Source organism: Callospermophilus lateralis, chromosome 1, assembly GCF_048772815.1.
Source record: "Callospermophilus lateralis isolate mCalLat2 chromosome 1, mCalLat2.hap1, whole genome shotgun sequence".
Taxonomy (NCBI): domain Eukaryota; kingdom Metazoa; phylum Chordata; class Mammalia; order Rodentia; family Sciuridae; genus Callospermophilus; species Callospermophilus lateralis.
Window position 1 is genome coordinate 147,726,486 of NC_135305.1, and position 16,930 is coordinate 147,743,415.

The 16,930-nt window shown below is 44.9% G+C and overlaps 1 protein-coding gene across 3 annotated transcripts in view; it reads left to right on the forward strand.

The window, feature by feature from the left end:
• Cit (citron rho-interacting serine/threonine kinase) overlaps nucleotides 1-16,930 on the forward strand; it is a 157,190-nt gene that overhangs the window by 74,152 nt on the left and 66,108 nt on the right. For 2 of the 3 annotated variants that reach the window (XM_077108940.1, XM_077108941.1), the window contains exons 10-17: nucleotides 4,731-4,836; nucleotides 5,750-5,893; nucleotides 7,154-7,273; nucleotides 11,685-11,855; nucleotides 12,129-12,179; nucleotides 12,799-12,852; nucleotides 14,802-14,942; nucleotides 16,749-16,874. In XM_077108940.1, coding sequence (XP_076965055.1) covers nucleotides 4,731-4,836; nucleotides 5,750-5,893; nucleotides 7,154-7,273; nucleotides 11,685-11,855; nucleotides 12,129-12,179; nucleotides 12,799-12,852; nucleotides 14,802-14,942; nucleotides 16,749-16,874 — 913 coding nt within the window. The remainder of the gene's footprint in view (nucleotides 1-4,730; nucleotides 4,837-5,749; nucleotides 5,894-7,153; nucleotides 7,274-11,684; nucleotides 11,856-12,128; nucleotides 12,180-12,798; nucleotides 12,853-14,801; nucleotides 14,943-16,748; nucleotides 16,875-16,930) is intronic. The other variant, XM_077108942.1, reaches the window with a different exon arrangement.

The window sequence follows — 16,930 nt, forward strand, 5'->3', positions numbered from 1 at the left end:
GCTTCATAAGCGGACACCAGTCCTCACGATGTAGGCTATGGCAAGAGGTCTCTCTCCTGGATTGTCACTCCCTTTACCTTATACCCTCTACAGCAGGGTTTCTCACCTTGGTACTCTTGACCTTTTGAGCTGGATGAATTTTGTGGTGGGGACTCTCCTGGGCAGCGTAGGTTGTTGAGCAGGATGGCTAATGAAAATCTTATAAAAATGAATTATGATAGTATTTTTCTAGGTGTTGATAGCATTCCCACCCCAGTCATGAAAATAAAGTCTCTAGACACTGCCAGACATCCACTGGGGGGTGCAATGGCTCTGGCTGGGAAGCGCTGGACTGCAGGTGCTGCTCCTGAGGCTCAGGGTTGTGGCCTCCTAGATCCTTGTGTTCTCGCCCTCCCCCGCTCACATTCATGGAAGTGCATAAAAAATATTTGTTGACATTTAAGAATTTTGAGAACAAGGCCACTTCTTGGAGGACTCTCCAGCTAGCAGGTAGACTCTGTCCCATTCCAGGGTCAATGGAACTTCATGACCAGATGAATAGCTGTAGTTCAGTACCACATTGCTCAGAGCCTTGGAGTTCTGACTAGCTGCAGGAGTCTCTGCAGACTCCTTAAAGCAGTAGTGGTGCCAGCCTTGAAATAATATTGTGCTTGATGAAGTGATACATTTTTGGAAGATTTCAAAGACCAGCAAGTTACTGCTTGAAGAACAAGAAGCTGTGTTTGGTGATAGTTTGGTGGCTCTGAGGCCAGCATTGAAGGCAGCTCTTGAGCAGTGATTTACATTACACTCAATTCTAGAATAACACATTTATCAGCAATGATTTGATATTGCTTTGAAAGTCAGAAGGATGGCTAATGAAAATCTTATAAAAATGAATTATGATAGTATTTCAAAATGTCTATTGGCAGTGTGTGTTTTCTCTTTCCTTCAGAACTCTCTATTGAGAGCTTGCCATTGGTGCTAGGAACTGATTTTCATGTCTACAAGAAAAATAAATAGAAGGTAAATATTCTAAGTGAGCTGTACCTGTCTAACATTTGTTTTTCTAGAAGTTCATGGAGATGGTATATTTTAGAATAGTCAATGAAATTCATTGTCTCATGCCTGAACTTTGTCTTGAATGAAATTCATAGCCCACCATGCTGAATGTTAAATGGGGTTCTCACACTCAAATAATGAACACAATACCGAATGGCCAACCCGAGTGCCATGTGGAACCAAATGCTGGGGAGAGTTATGAGTTTTGAACACTTGGATCCTAAATCCTAAATCACAAGCATTTCTTCTGATGAGCACGACGGTCCTCAATCCTGATTGTGCATTAGAGTCACTTAGGAGCTTTATAAAAAATGGTGGTGCCCAGGCTGCCCTCCCAGCCCATGGTTTTCAGCTGTACTCGTACTGGGTGGGCCCTGCACATCAGTGTTTGGTGCAGATGTGCTGTGGGGCTGGGGACCAGGGAAGTTAGAGGAGGCCGTGTTGACCTTTCCCCTCACCCTCCAGCCTTACCCTCCAATCCCGTTATTATTTATGTGACTATTGCTCTACACTGGGTTTAGTCACAGCATTTTTTTTTTTAACCAGAGCTTTTTTTAGATGTGATTTTTTTATTTATTCTAAGAAAAATGATTTCTTTAGCGTATTTATTTTGAAGAGCTCTTAATTGCCGTACTTAGAACTTCTAAACAGTGAGCATTTGTCAAGCATCAAAATAGCAGACTGCGGAGTTGGACCTCGGTGACGAGGAGAGCTGTCGCACTGTCCCCAGCGAGTGCTGGCTGCATATCTCCCACGCTCGGGGCCCTGTTAATGAATGACCTAGAGATGCTTTCTTTTTCTTTTTTGTGAATAAGCAGTCTATTTGTACACAGAGCAGGGCCCTGTAAACATCCAGCATGGCCGGCCGGGCCTGCCCTCCATGTGTCATTAAGTTTTGTGGGCCACACCCATCCCCCATCACGGGCCCATGGAATTGTTCTTTAAAGGGAGCCCATTTTGTGCTAAGGCACCAAGAGCTGTGGCCCATGTTGTCACCTTGATGCATGTCATGTCTGTGACTTAGTGACACGTGGGTGACCCTTGATTACGGAAGGACCAGGGATCACTCCTCCCACTTGGGTGGTGTCGATTTTGTTCCCTGCCCCACACACTAAGAATAAAGGAAATAGTGGAGGAAACTCAAGGCCAGGCCAGCAGAGCATTGCATCTCATATGAAAACAAAGAGAAAGCGTATGTGCGTGTGCTTGTGTGTATGCGCGCGCGCGCGTGTGTGTGTGTGTGTGTGTGTGTGTGTGTGTGTTGGCTAGAAAACAGGCTGTTGAGAGGTGTTAAAATTTCTAGCCCAACATGAGATCTTTAAAAAGATTTATTTCTGGATTTCATTCCCTGTTGCCTATTTCTGTGAAAAATCACCATTTGTTTTAATGTGAATAATGGCACGGAGGACGTTCAGCCCCCTGTGTTACCATTTCAAGCAACTGTTTTAGGCTCGTGAGGCACGTGCTGTTTACAGAGTTACGTGGAGTAATAATGAAAACAAAACAATAATGGTAACGCTTGACATTTACTGAACCCTCGTGAGGTGCCTGGCGCCGTGCTGAGGGCCGTGTGTGAACCATCCACTGAACCGTCCCAGGCACTCTGAAGGAGGGTGAGAATCGTCTCCATTTGAGAGACGAGGAAACTGAGGCTCGGAAAGGCCCACAGCTCTTGAGTGCTGGGGTCAGATTTTGAACAGAGCAGTGGGACTTAGGGTGTTGATGCTCTTGGCTGCTCCATGGTGTGAGTGTACAGAACTGTCCCTGGGGGATAGCCAGCCAGCACAGATCATGCCAGCCCTTGTCATTGAGCAGAGAGGTGGTTTGCATTTCTGCAGGGAACTGACCTCTTTTAGGCAGGGAAGTCATTTGGGGCAGCAGAAAGCAGAACTTGTCTGACAGGAAGACCCAAGGAGTCATTGATAACTGGGTCCTACAATCCTGTGAGCAAGGTGACAAAGACAGACTGTGCATAAGGGGTGGGGTCTGCCATGTCCCTCCATGTGTGAGAGGCTTTGCTTGATATCACCTGGGCCTGCCCTCCACCGACGTCAGGTTTGTACCCAGGTGCCCACCACTGAGGGAGGCTGCCCTGAATGAGAACTTGAGTCTCCTCTGGGGTTAGTCAGCTGCTTCTCAGGATGAGCACTGTGTGGGGTTAAGTTTGTCCTTTCTGTGGGGAGAGCATCCTAGTCTACTGCCTGTTACATTATTTTTGTGATGTTTTCCGGAGAGTTATATTGGGTGCATAAAGCCAATCTCTTTCCCTCAGCTCCCTATTGAGAGCAACAGAAGCCATTTGTCAACTGGCAGGTTACTCAACCTCCCTAGGCCTCAATTTCCTCATCTAAAAATGAGGATAATAAATTATATCTACTTCATCAGCTTGTTGTGAGGAGTAAAGAGTTAAAACATGGCTAACATTGATATAGAACCAGGTGTGGGCCAGGGCTCAGTAAGAGTGAGTTTTGTGTTGTTGCTGTAACAAATCATTACCAACGTAGTGGCTTTTACACAACACAAGTGTATCATCTTACAGTTCTGGGGGTCAGAGTCGTAAATGGGTTTTACTGGGCTGAGATCAGTCTAGACAGGGCTGTCCACTCCCTAGAGGTTCTGGGGCAGAATCTGTCTCCTTGCCTTTTCCAGCTTCTAGCGGCTACCTGTAGTGTAGTGTCCTCAAATCTCTGACCCTTGCCTCCACTGTCACGTCTCCTGCCCTTCTCTGTTTCCATTAGTGAGGACCTTTGTGATGACATTGGACCCACCTCAGTAATCCAAGACAGCACCCTAATTCAAGACCTTTAACTTAATCAATCTGCACCTTTTGCCACATGTAGTAACATATTCATAGCTTCTGGGGATCAGGACATAGACCTTCTTGGGGAAGGGAAAGTGGGCATTATTTGGCACGTCATCATAAGCATTAGCTGTTTTTATAAAATGAAACAAAACCAAACTGGCTGGGTTGGGCTGGGGCAAGGGGTGACACCTTGATCAGTGTAGTGACTAACAACATTCATTGTGCACTTGCTGTGTCAGCTCCTTTCTGCCGCAGGGCCTTTGCACCCTCTCCCTGGAGCTTGTTTCCTTCCAGAGCTTTGTATGGCCAGCACCTTCTTATCCTTTAGGTCTCAGGTCAAATGTCTTCTCCTCTGAAAAGCCCTCCCTGATCTCCCTGGCTTAAAACAGGTCCCCAGCCCCACTCCACTTCTTCCTTTTGTTGAAGTTATCCTTTTTGTTTATGAATCTACCTGACATTCTCAGAACATCAGCTCCCAGAGGGCAGGGACCCCTGGGTCTCGATCACTGTCTCGTGCCAGTGCCCAGAAGGTCACTGAGACAGAGTGTGTGAGTGGAGGAAGCACACCAGGCACGATGCTGGGCATCTCCCGTGTGCACTCGCCTGTGGGCCTCGTTCCTCTGATCATACCACCCCCGGATGTGCAGACTGAGCTCAGAGAGGCCGAGTCCCTGCCTCAGGTCCGTGGTGCCTCGGTTCATACAGGGCTACCTGCATCAGAGTCCTTCCCCACTTCCACCCCTCTGCCTCATGGCCTTGATGTCATGAGAAGCCACTTGAGCTAGCTTTGCTGGTGGCTCCAGAACACTGAAAAGTCCCTCGTCTCTGCCCTCGGTGCCTCAGGCTCCCCTGCGGGCCTCCTTGACTCTATTTTTTTTCTGTCCAGGTCTGTTGTACCGGGTCTGGACTCCCCTGCCAAAACTAGCTCCATGGAAAAGAAACTTCTCATCAAAAGCAAAGAGCTGCAAGACTCTCAGGACAAGTGTCACAAGGTATTTATCTCTGCAGTCGGCCTCCCTCCTTGCTCCAGGATCCTCCCGTCAATATATGCCAAGGGACCCGCCTGGGGCCGCTGCTGGCACTGAGCCGCCTGATCCATAGAGAGCGAGGCCGTCCCTCCCTCGCTGAAGTCGCGCCTCCAGCAGCTCAGAGGGAGATGAATTCGGGCCTTGACGTTGCCGTCAATCCTTTAAATCTTAACCAGAGGAGGCCCTGGATTTAAAACGGCCCGCTTCTCAGCATGACCCAGCCCGAAGTCTGCTCCTTCCGGCAGGTGGTGGGGGTCCTCACCTGTGGCTGAGATGCATCCCATCTGCTTTGAGTGATGAGAAGTCTCTCTTCCTAGTCCTTAAAAACTCCTGCTTCTGTCACTGCGGCCACTGTGTTGATTATGCTCCACGTCTGTTAACACTCACTGCTCCTGCCCAGAGACAACTCTCTGGAAACTAATAAAGGCCACTGCTTGCCTGGGACTCCTGAGAGTGCAGACGCACACATAGCTCCTTGCCCTGTCCTGGATTTGCCCTCTAGATCTTTGCAAGGAGATGGGGGGGATCAAGATGGATTTGGGATAAATTTTAAAGTGACGTCTGCAAAAACCAAACAAAAAACAAAAGCAAAAAGCAAACAGGTGAAAAATGATGATGGTGGCTTCCTTGCTAACGGGGTTAGAGAAGTGACCAAGTGTGAAGCGGGACTTGGATGAGAGGAGTGACTTAGCGTTTGGTGACTGTCCTTGCGAAGAACTGTGTGCTCCCGGGCGAAGAAACAATGGTATTTCCAACCCCAACTTTTGGCGATATAGCAGTAGCCCAGACCACCAGGTGGTTTCAGAGGCTGCTTGGGATTTGATTGCTCCGAAGGACCTCCAGGGGCCCTTTTAACCTGTCGATGTGTCTGTTTCAGATGGAGCAGGAAATGACCCGGTTACATCGGAGAGTGTCAGAGGTGGAGGCTGTGCTTAGTCAGAAGGAGGTGGAGCTGAAGGCCTCTGAGACTCAGAGATCCCTCCTGGAGCAGGACCTTGCCACCTACATCACAGAATGCAGTGTGAGCCTTCCCCAAAGCCCCCTTCCCTTGGAGGTGGCACTTCCTGTTGTGTGTGTCTCATCCTGTTTCATGACAGCTTCATGAGGCACATCACAGCCAGTGGCAGAGAGTAGAGACAGGGAGAGTGCAAGACCAGATCTGCGATTTCAGAGCAGCACGAACCAGGTGTGAGGTCCCTGGGGAAGGAGGCTGCACTCATTTCCCACAGAAGGTCGAGATAGGCTGCTGGTACCACAGAGCCTGGAGATGGGAGTCAGCCGTCACTGCAGCAAGTTGCAGAGGGTCCTAACATCTCCCATCCCAACCTCTCTGGTCCACACCATGCCCGAAACAATCAGCCTTGGGAACCAAACTCCCAAATGTGTACAAGAAAACATTTCTAACCTGCCCCCAATCAATCTCCCATTCCCTAGAAACAGTGTAGTGACAGCTGTCATTTACCATGTGACTTTTGTTTTTTCTTTCCTTCACAAGAGTAGACTGTCTTCTTCATTGTCTCGTTAAATTTTTCATTCAGGTGTTTTTTTAATGTGCCCAATTAAAAACAGTCTTAAGAAGTTGAATCACACATTTTTAAAGTTTTTTTTTTTTTTTTTTTTTTTCTCCCCACAAGGGAGAGGAAATCTATAGAACGTGGCTGATTAAGAATAACTGCTATGTTTCCATTCCAGACTTGGCTGCCTTTCAGTGGTGGGTGAAGTTATTCAGCTGTGTATTTCAGATACATATTTCAGTGCCATTGAAGCATTGAGGGAACCTTATGGATGATAGGTGTTCAAGAAAAATTAGCCAGGAAGGGGAGATAGTCCACTGAACTCTCAAATAACAACTGGGTAGAGGAAATAACTGCAGCTTTGAAAGAAGCATATCTACCTGAGGGTCCCTGAATAGTTGATGTAACAGAAAAGACTAGATGGTGATTTAATGGCTGAGGGATCTTACTGGTTTTTACTCCTATACATACAAGTAAGTACCTGCGAAAATTAGGTAGATGGTGCAGGAGATGGAATTAGGTAGATGGTGGCAGCGTTGATAGAGTTTTAGGCTGGATCCATAAGGTCACAAGCTTGAGATGTTTCTTGAACCAAGGGGTTTTACAGGATGAAAAACTGGAATCGGCAACCAACTGGAAATTGTCAACTTTGGTCTGTCACCTGAAACTGCTGGTGTTGGCGAAGCAGCTTGCGGCTCTCTTAATGAATCTTTTCAATCAGAGCAGGATCCGTGGAGCATCCCTATTAAAATTTTTGCTTTCTGCAGAGCTTAAAGCGAAGTTTGGAGCAAGCACGGATGGAGGTGTCCCAGGAGGATGACAAAGCACTGCAGCTTCTCCATGACATCAGAGAGCAGAGCCGGAAGCTCCAAGAAATCAAAGAGCAGGTACGACAGCTTGCCTGGAGCAGAGCAGCCACTTGGCCGGCTGGGTCCTCCAAGTTCAGGCATGTTTGAGAGATAGAGAGGGTGAGGGTGGGGGAGGAGAGAGAATGGGTTGGAGGGGGAGAAGAAGGTAGGTAGGTCACTTGAGATTGTCCATGGCTTATATAAATCATACTGTGCTTGTTGTGCAACTCTTTTTGAAGTCTCATCCCATAATGTCTACTCTTTTTAATAAGTTGTTGGTTTAGAGCAAAGTTAGGCAAACTTCAGCCTCTGATAAATCTGACCCACCATTTTTTCCCTATGGCTCATAAGCCAAGAATGGTTTTTATGTTTTTAGATTGTTGGAAAAAAATCAAAAGAAAAATAATAATAATTTGTGACATGTGGAAATTTCATGATATCCAAATTTCTGTGTCCATAAGTACGGTTTTCCTGGAGCGCAGCCATGCTCATTCATTAACCTGTCTGTCACTGCTATGGTTCACTCTGTGGAGGCAGAGGTGAAACGTCACAGAGATTGTTTGGTCTGCGGAGCTGAAACTGCTCACTGTGTGACTTTTTGTAGAGAAAATTTGCTAACCATTGCTTTAGATGTTTCCAAAAATATTAAATATTTTTATAGCCTTCCAGACCCACATTGAGAGGAGCCAGGATAATTCATAGTTTTACATATGCAAAAAAATATCCTAGAAGAAAACTTTGAGCCATTCAGGCCAAGTCAGGATGAACATAACCATATCCGAAAGCAGAAAACAGTCCCCTGTGTGTTCAGAAAAGGGAACCGATGTCTTTAAAAAGCCCACTCTCCCTCTCTCTTTATTTTTTCCTCCTTTTTAAAAGGGTTTTCTTTCTAGATGGCTCATTTTTTATATTGCCTCATTGTTTCCTTTTTAGCATGGATTTTTCTGTCTTTTGAAGAAACTGTAAATAGAAACTTTAATGAATAGATGGCAATGAGTAATTGGAGAGCTGAATTATCAGCTGCCAGGCAACTCTCATTCACTTCAGAAAACCTAATGGGAACACTGATGGAAATGAGCATTCTCATCTTGGGGTAGCACAGACTTGGCCATCTGGGTGGTATGAACCCGAGAAGCTCCTGCAAAGGACTTGATCCATTTAAAGAAAAGAGTGCTTTTGGGGGGGGGCGCCCTGTTGTCATACTATGTTTGTCCCCTTGATATTTTAAGTGATAGGTTAATATCCCCCTGCTTGATAAAATCGTTATAAATAAATGTGCATAGGAAACTGCAAGCGGATCACCAGGCTCCTCTGAACAATACTAACCTTAGAGATGTTGAAGGGAACACGCACACTCTGAGAACTCTGCTTTGACAGGTGACTCATGCCCCTTTTATCAATGTAGTTTTTCATCCTAAAAATTTCAGGAGGTAGGATTCTTGTTCTCTCACTAGTTCAATGTGTTTGGAAATTTTACTTTTTGGAGACGTCCTGGGGAAATGAAAGCTGTGTTTGGCCACCAGAGGGAGCAGCTGGGGTCCATAAATTCCATAGAAACAGAATTATCAGGACATTTTGAAAAGGTTTATGCTGGTCATTGAGTTCAAAGAAATGTCTTTTATGATTCATATCACAGTTGGCATACATGTGGAGTTTTAGATTTAATGACTGCTAAAAGTTCCATTTGGGGGAAGAAATCTTCTTGGTTTCAGATTTTATTTCTCACTGAAAGGAGGATACATTGAAATAACTTGTGATATGTTTTGTGAGAGCAGGTTATTTGCAAACCAGGAAAAAGCTTTTAATGCTTACAGCAAACTTCCAGTATTTGTCTTTCAGCATATTGATTCCTCTCAGATTTGGGATTAATTCCCTGTGCTTCCTTTAAAAAGCTAATTTTCTATACAACGGTTTAGTTTTTTAAAAATATCTATTCCTTCTACCTAGCTACCCCTTATAGAGTATTTGGATTCGACTTTAAATGAAAACACCTTAAGGTCACTTGGGATACTTTGATTCAGGCACTGTTATAGCAACTGCTGATTCTTCCTCACCCATCCCCTCCTCAGGAAAGGAAATAGAGGTGTGGGTACCCCAAAGCCTTTTGTTTTTTGGGGATATCTGGATGAATAGGACCATGCCTGCTCCTTCCTTCCCCCAAACTCTGAAGCTCCATTCGGAAGAGTTACTTTAGATGGGCCATCAAAGTTGTCCCTGGTTCCTCCTCTGACCTGCCCAGCTCTTGCCCACAGATGCCCCATACTCAGAGTTGACAGCTGTCACCCAGCAACCCTGGGAACAGACCGATCATCTCTCAGCTTTCCCCCCAAATAGGGATTTGGTTAGCTGTTGGATTTATAGGATTTTCTTGAAGTCTCCAGCCTAATAACAGAAGATCAGCAAATGCGTTAGGTTCCTTTTGCTGCCTGTAGCAGGTCAGGTGATCCAAGAGCTCCGATAGACGACAAGGATATTGCCTTCTTTCCCCTGGGTGCTGACAGCTCAGGAAGGAGAGATGTCGGGGGCCCAGTGGGACAGACGTTCTATCCTTGCTCCTGACAAAACACAAAAATCACGTTCCCTCGGCGCTCACATAAATCCAAGACCGAAAAGGGAGCTTGAGGACAATAGATGCCTGAGACTCCTCAGCCCTTTGCTGCCCTCATAGTTGGGGTTTATGTGTGGGCAGGACTGCTTTCCCATTAGGCACAGCAGGCTCAGGGACAAGGGACCACTATACTTTTAGGGTCATGTAAAATACTTATTTTTTAAATCCTTCCAAAAGAATTGAACTTTTATATCAAATACATAGATAATATTGACATTCTTATATTTAAATAAATGCAGTTATAAAACATTTATGCATATGTGTGTATATACGTGTGTGCATTTATATATACATGTAATTTTTTTTTCTTTTGATTGGGGGAAGAAGCCAGGGCAGGCCTAGTGTCAAAAGTCACGAAAGTCACAGTCATATGTGGCCCTGGCAGAGGAGGGTCCAGAAACCCCAAGCAAAGCATATACACCATTTTACTTGTGTTGTGAATTCTGATGGGTTCTGATGATCGTATGCAGGCTGTGAAGCATCAGTACTCAGTGTGCCCCACCCAGGGTCCACGTGCCCAGCGTCCTAAACTGTACTTGAGTAACAGTGTATTTTGGGTGGGAGAGAGTGAAGTGAGACCCACACCCTTCCTTGGGCTTTCCTCTCTACCTTTGGAGCAGGAGAGCTGCTTACATGGAAACCATCGCTCCTGTAAAAACATCACCTCCCCTTCATGCATATCAAGAGATCACCTGTTATAGTGGGACAAAAAGTGTTCTAATATCCTGTTATTAAAAAAGCATAAATGGCAAACTTATTGGCTTAAAAAAAATACCTGCTCAGTTGATACCTTACCAGTTATTTCCTGGGAGAAGAGGTCTTGGAGGCGTTACTGTGTTTTATGAACATCGAAGACAGTCTTTTGTTTAAACCTTTGTACCTTTCATATTATACCTCCTCCCCACCCCAGTCACCTTGGATTTGATTAGTGCTTATTCAGATATAATCCTTATACTTAGCCTTGACTTCACTAATGAAGAATATCTTTCTTTATACTTGATCCAGAATTTTTCAAAACCATTGCCCATTTCATCTGGTAAATCCCATCATGGAATAAAAAATAAAAATCTCCGTTCAAATGTTGTGTTTTGATTTTAGCAATTCATTTTTGAAAAGGTCAGGGCTGTTTGGATCACTTGAAAAATTTTTGCTCTGGGGAACGAGATAATTCTTTCCTGAGACTTTTTCTCACGAGTTATTTTGTCCAGAGCCAGTGTTTTGTGATTCTTCCAGATTTCAGGGTGACTTGCTTTGCAGGAGCAATGTTAAGCTCATCCTTCAATTTTGGGGCCAGAAAAATTAATGGTGAGAAACTGACAATGATGAGTTTCACCTTCTCGGATGCTTTCCACTGAGACTTCCAATTACCCTCTGGTGCCGTCTGAAAGGTTAATTTTAAAACTAGTACCATGTCTAATTGTGTTAGGAGCACATGACTTCTAAAGGACAAATCTATAGGAATGATTACCCTTGGAGGAGAACTACACGTAAGCAGTTTATCTTCGTCTAAAGGACAGCCCTCTGCACGCTCCTGAGTTCTGCCTTAAGGTGCAGCTCATAATGTGTGGTGTCATTTGCTCAGAGGATCCTATTTTCGGCGTGTGAGATGCATGATACACAGGAAGGCAGTGTAGAGATCTAATCTGCTCCCTCCTCTTCCTGGTGCTCCTCCCCTTTGCCCCCTCTGTCTCTTGCTGGGTCTGTTTGTCCACTCACCTCTCTCTGTTTGTGGGTCGGTCCTCTGTCCTTCTCTGTCAACGTGCCTCTCCCTTCGTGGTCGGTAGCCTGTCTTTTCCTCCCGGAGTTCCAGAGTTCACCTTTGTTGCATTGACTGCTCTTTAGGAGTACCAGGCTCAAGTGGAAGAAATGAGGCTGATGATGAATCAGTTGGAAGAGGATCTTGTCTCAGCAAGAAGACGGAGCGATCTGTACGAATCTGAGCTGAGAGAGTCTCGGCTTGCCGCCGAAGAGTTCAAGCGGAAAGCAACAGAATGTCAGCATAAACTGATGAAGGTAGTCAGCCACCCCCCAGGAGGATGCTCTTTGGGCACAGTCATGGATGATCTTAGCAAGACACAAGGGAGCACTAGCTTAGTGAGTATAGGTTTGAGAAATAATGGGATGTTTTTGGAAAACTCCTGATCTTTTTCTTACAGGAGATAACATTATTATTGTTTATTATTATTATTTTGGTCTCAGAGACCAAGAAAGTAAAATTGGTGGTGTTGTCTATAAGACTTTTAGGTTGTTAAGATTTCCCAGTGTGTTTTATCTTTGTAATTACAGGCTAAGGATCAAGGGAAGCCTGAAGCAGGAGAATATTCCAAACTTGAGAAGGTATATTTTCTGTGATTGGCTTTTCTCTGTGGGGTAGATTTTTAAATATTGCTGCCAGTATTGAGTCATCGATTAAGAATACTTTCTCAAAGACTCGAGAAATCTCTTCTACATTTATTTTACTTTACTTTCTTTAATTTTTTGGTGCCAGGGATGCAACCCCAAGTCGAGCACATGCCCAACCCCTGAGCTGCGCTCCCAGCCCCTCCAGGTTTTCTCGATGGTCTGCCTCGGGTGACCATGTCGAGCTTTAGCTCTGGTTCTCAGAAGGATAAAGGACACTTCATTTTTTTTGTCAATCTTCCTCTCAGTAACACATAAACCCAGACACTTAATAATAACACATGAATGAGAGTTCCCATTGCGTGGGAGCACTCTGCGACTTCTAGTCTTTTGGCTACATACGTGTTACTTGTCCTAGAGGACAAGTCCTCATGGAAGTTTGCACCTGACATCCACAGACTTCTCTGATAGGCCACCACTCCTCCTTGCCTTGAGCAGGTTTTGGAAGACAAACCCCCAAGACCTCCCCGAAAACTTCCAGGGACTGGAACTGCACTAAATGCAGATGTTAATGCTGATTTACCTTTTTCCTTATTTCCTGGGATTTCAATTATAGATCAATGCCGAGCAGCAGCTCAAAATCCGGGAGCTCCAAGAAAAGCTGGAAAAGGTAAGCCCGGGGTGATTTCTCAGGAACTTCCCCCCATTTCCATAGACTTTTCTTTGCCTTGTCCCAGAGCACTGAAGATGAAAGAAATAGAATTAGTCACTCAGAGCTGAGGAAAATGAAGGGGGAGGGAGCTATTACCTGAAAATATCAGAGTTCTGAATATACTTTTTCCTTTTGAGACATGTCAGCAGTGTTTATTTTTAAAAACCAAGCTGTGTGAGACTCTCAAGTAAAAGTTCTAATTATACTACAACAGCACCCGGGAGGCGGCTTCTTGTGCCTCAGGGGGCCAGGCTCCCCGGTTTACACATTTGTGGGAGAAGCCTGGGCCATTCTATCAGAAGCATGACTGCCCAGAGGATGGTTGGGGGATCCCTGGAGTCATCCCCTGGTTGGTGATGGTGGGGGGTAGTGTTTGTAGATAGTGTCCTGCAAAATCTTTGTTAATCCCCTGCTTCTATTTTTATTTAATAATTTTTATTGACTTGTTATTACCTTAGCTTTATGAAGATATAACTCGATAAATAAAAATTGCCTCTGTTTATAACGTATACCATGGTGCTCTGATTTGTTCCCTCAGTTGTGAAGTAAGGTAATTAACACACCTGTCACTTCATATATTTATTTATTTATTTGTGGTGAGAACTTTTCAGTTTCAAGCCTTGCCTTTGTCCAATCACTAGATGCTTAACTCAAGGGCTGGAATGAATTTGGTTCTGGGCATGCCTCTCCTGTCAGAGTGTTTGTGTAGGTGTTGGCTGGCTTGGTTTAATAGAGCCAATATTTATTTATTTTTATTATTGTGATTAAAAATATTCCACATAACATTAAATAACCATTTCTCAGTGTACGGTCTAGTAAGTTAAGTACATTCAACGTGATTAGCCGATATCTCTGGAAATTTTTCATCTTCTTATATCAAAACTCTATACTCGCCAGACACCAATTCCCCTTTTCATTTAATTTAAAATTAAACTCAAAAGTAAATTTAAAAAGTGAATTTTCTGCCATATTTCAAGTGCTCAGTGACCACATGGGGCTAGAGGCTCCCTTATGGGACAGTGCATGTCTTGGAGTTGGCGTTTTCTTGCAGTTTCTCCTTTTTTTTTTTTTTTTTTTAATTTTTTTTAGTTGTAGTTGGTACAATATCTTTATTTATTTATTTTTATGTGATGCTGAGGATCGAACCCAGTACCTTACACATGCAAGGCAAGTGCTCTACCACTGAGCTACAGTCCCAGCCCCACTACTTTTTAAAATTTTGATTTAAAGCAAAATATGTGTGAAGTTATTAGTCTCATGAATTTGGGTCTTTCCTTTCCTATGGTGCTATAAGACCACTAATGTATTTATGGCCCAAATAAAAATTAGTAAATACAGAATAAACTTTAAGAGGTTTAGTTTTTTTCCCTGTAAATATGGATTTTGTGAATTATCATTAATACTATGCCTAACCTTTGAAAGGGACTTATTTAAAGAAAAATATTTAAATTATATCTTTTATCTTGTTTTCTTCTTGTAAGAGTAGTGCAAATTCCCCATAGGAAAATTAGCAAATGAGATAATTAAAATAAGAAGGAAATTAATGATCAGAGGTAAATACTTTAGTTGCTAGGTAGGTCAATCCATCTAGACCTTTTGTTTGCATTCACGACATTACATTGAATTAAAGATGCAAATGATTATCAGGTACACCATTATTTTATGTACTACAAGAAAGAAAAATGCATCAATCTTCATTGTAGGATGCATTCCAAATTCAGGGATGTTAAAAATAAAGTAGCACCTTAGCATAGATGGAATACAGAATAGAAAGAACGCTTTTACTGTTTTGGGAGATGGAGAGAGTGTACTCTCAGTGTTCCCTGAAAATACCACTTAGGGAATGTCACCATCTTTTTCACTGAGTGGATTTGGACTTCTGTGCCCTGCACCTTCTTTCCTCGCAGGCGGTAAAAGCCAGCACAGAGGCCACCGAGCTGCTGCAGAACATCCGCCAGGCCAAGGAGCGAGCCGAGAGGGAGCTGGAGAAGCTGCAGAACCGAGAAGACTCTTCTGAAGGCATAAGAAAGAAGCTGGTGGAAGCCGAGGTGAGCAGGGGCCTCCAGCCCGCAGTGGACTGCCCTCAGGCGCCCGCACGACCGGCCTCGGCTGTGCCCAGGGAAAGAAACTGCAGAGCGTCACTTGCTTATGTTTGACCAAACTGCTTCCCTTCTGAAGATCCCTTTGAAACTTGACAGGCCCGGAAAGCTTCTCCCCAAGAGGAAAGAGATCTGTCTCCACAGCTCCAAAGTGAAAGATACCTCCACAAGCGCTTTCCTGTCTGCCTGCTTCCCTTCGAGCTCCTGGCCAATCTGGGAGCATTCATAGTGTGTTGGCCCCCTGTCTGGCCACCTCGGAGTTTTCCTTCCCCTTCCTGTTTGCCCTGCCGTCTTCTCGACAGTGTTAATAACATATTGATCTTCACGGCTTCCCCTGCTCCTCGTGTGCGGATGACTCTCAGATCCACATTTTGGGGCCTCTTCTCTCCCTTGAATTCTTTGTTGTTGTTGTTGTTGTTTTGAAATCATTTATATAATCACACAGAAAATATGGGAGTGCCTTTTCACTGTCAAAACTTAAAACTGCACAGATAAGTGTAGGGTAAAAAGTGACACTTCTTTGCTCGTCTCTGCCTCCCCAGCCCTTGGTGATTGTCCCGCAGAATGCATGTGCTGTAGTTGTTTCTTCTCCTGCTGGGTCTTTTCATTTCCCGTCACAGTCTGGGTGGGAATCTGCTGGTATGTGGCTCTTTGTGGCTCTTTCCTGGCTCTATTTCCCGTTGCTCCCCTGAAATCCTAGCTGGATGTCTGAACAGTGCCTTAAATTTAGAATGAACTTAGTCGAGTCTCTTTCCCCACAAGCTGGTTCCCCTTTTTAGTTTTCTCCTACCAGTCAGGGCCACCATCATTCTTCTGGTCACACTAGGCTTGAAACCTTGATGTCCTCTCTGAGTCCTTGGACCCTGCCATTCAGTGAGTCACTCAGCCCCATAAGAGATGCTCCCTCCCTCTCCTTCACCCCCTCTTGCCGTACCTTTTGCCATCTGGTCCCAACCCTTTTCCTTTTAGCTAACTAATGGAGTGATTTCTTGATCTTCTTCTTCCACCTCACTTGCATGGATTCATGGCCCCTGGGGACCCCTGCCCCACCCCAACTATTTCAGGGGTCCCATGTATCCTAGGTGCACCCCTGAGCTAGTACAGGAAGCTCTTCACATTTAACCCACAAATGCTGTCCTTTCACCTTCTCAGCTGCTTGGTCCCCTGTCTATCCTGTGCTGTAGCCAGTCTGGCTTTCCTTGGGGCCTAAGTTGGCTCTCAACCACCTCCATGTTTCTGGTAGCGGACCTTCTTTGTGTGCAACGCCATCTGCCTTCCTGTCCCCTACCCCCATCCACTCCAAACCTCCCCACACCATCCCTCCTCACAGCTCGCACTTGTATCACTCTGCTGTTAAAAGTCCCCCTTCCTGCTTGTCCCCGCCACAGTGCTTGTCCCTGTGTGCTTTGTGGGTCTTCCCCCTCTCAGCCTGTGTGGTGTGACTTGTGTACCCCTTCTCTCTTTCCAAGGGCAGGGATTGCTCTTCTTCCTCTCGTATTTCCCGTGAGGTCTAGTGTGGTACTTTGCAGATAGTAGGTGCTTGGTAAATATTTGAATGAATGAATGCACTCTTGTAATCTACACAGCTGAGCACCTGAATCATAGAGTCTTATTTTCCTCGCTGTTGCTTCAGGTGCCTGAGACTTTTCTTCCTGATTCAAGTGTATGCTTCTTGAGGGCTCTTTCCCATGGTGCAGGTGATATGCCCGTAGCGGTTGCTCCATTAAAACTCTCTGATTGATTCATGATCTACAGGAACGCCGCCATTCTCTGGAGAACAAGGTAAAGAGACTAGAGACCATGGAGCGTAGAGAAAACAGACTGAAGGATGACATCCAGACAAAATCCCAACAGATCCAGCAGATGGCTGATAAAATTCTGGTGAGCAGGAATGAAAGTTGGAAAGTTCAAAGATAACAGGTCAGAGGTTGCAAAGG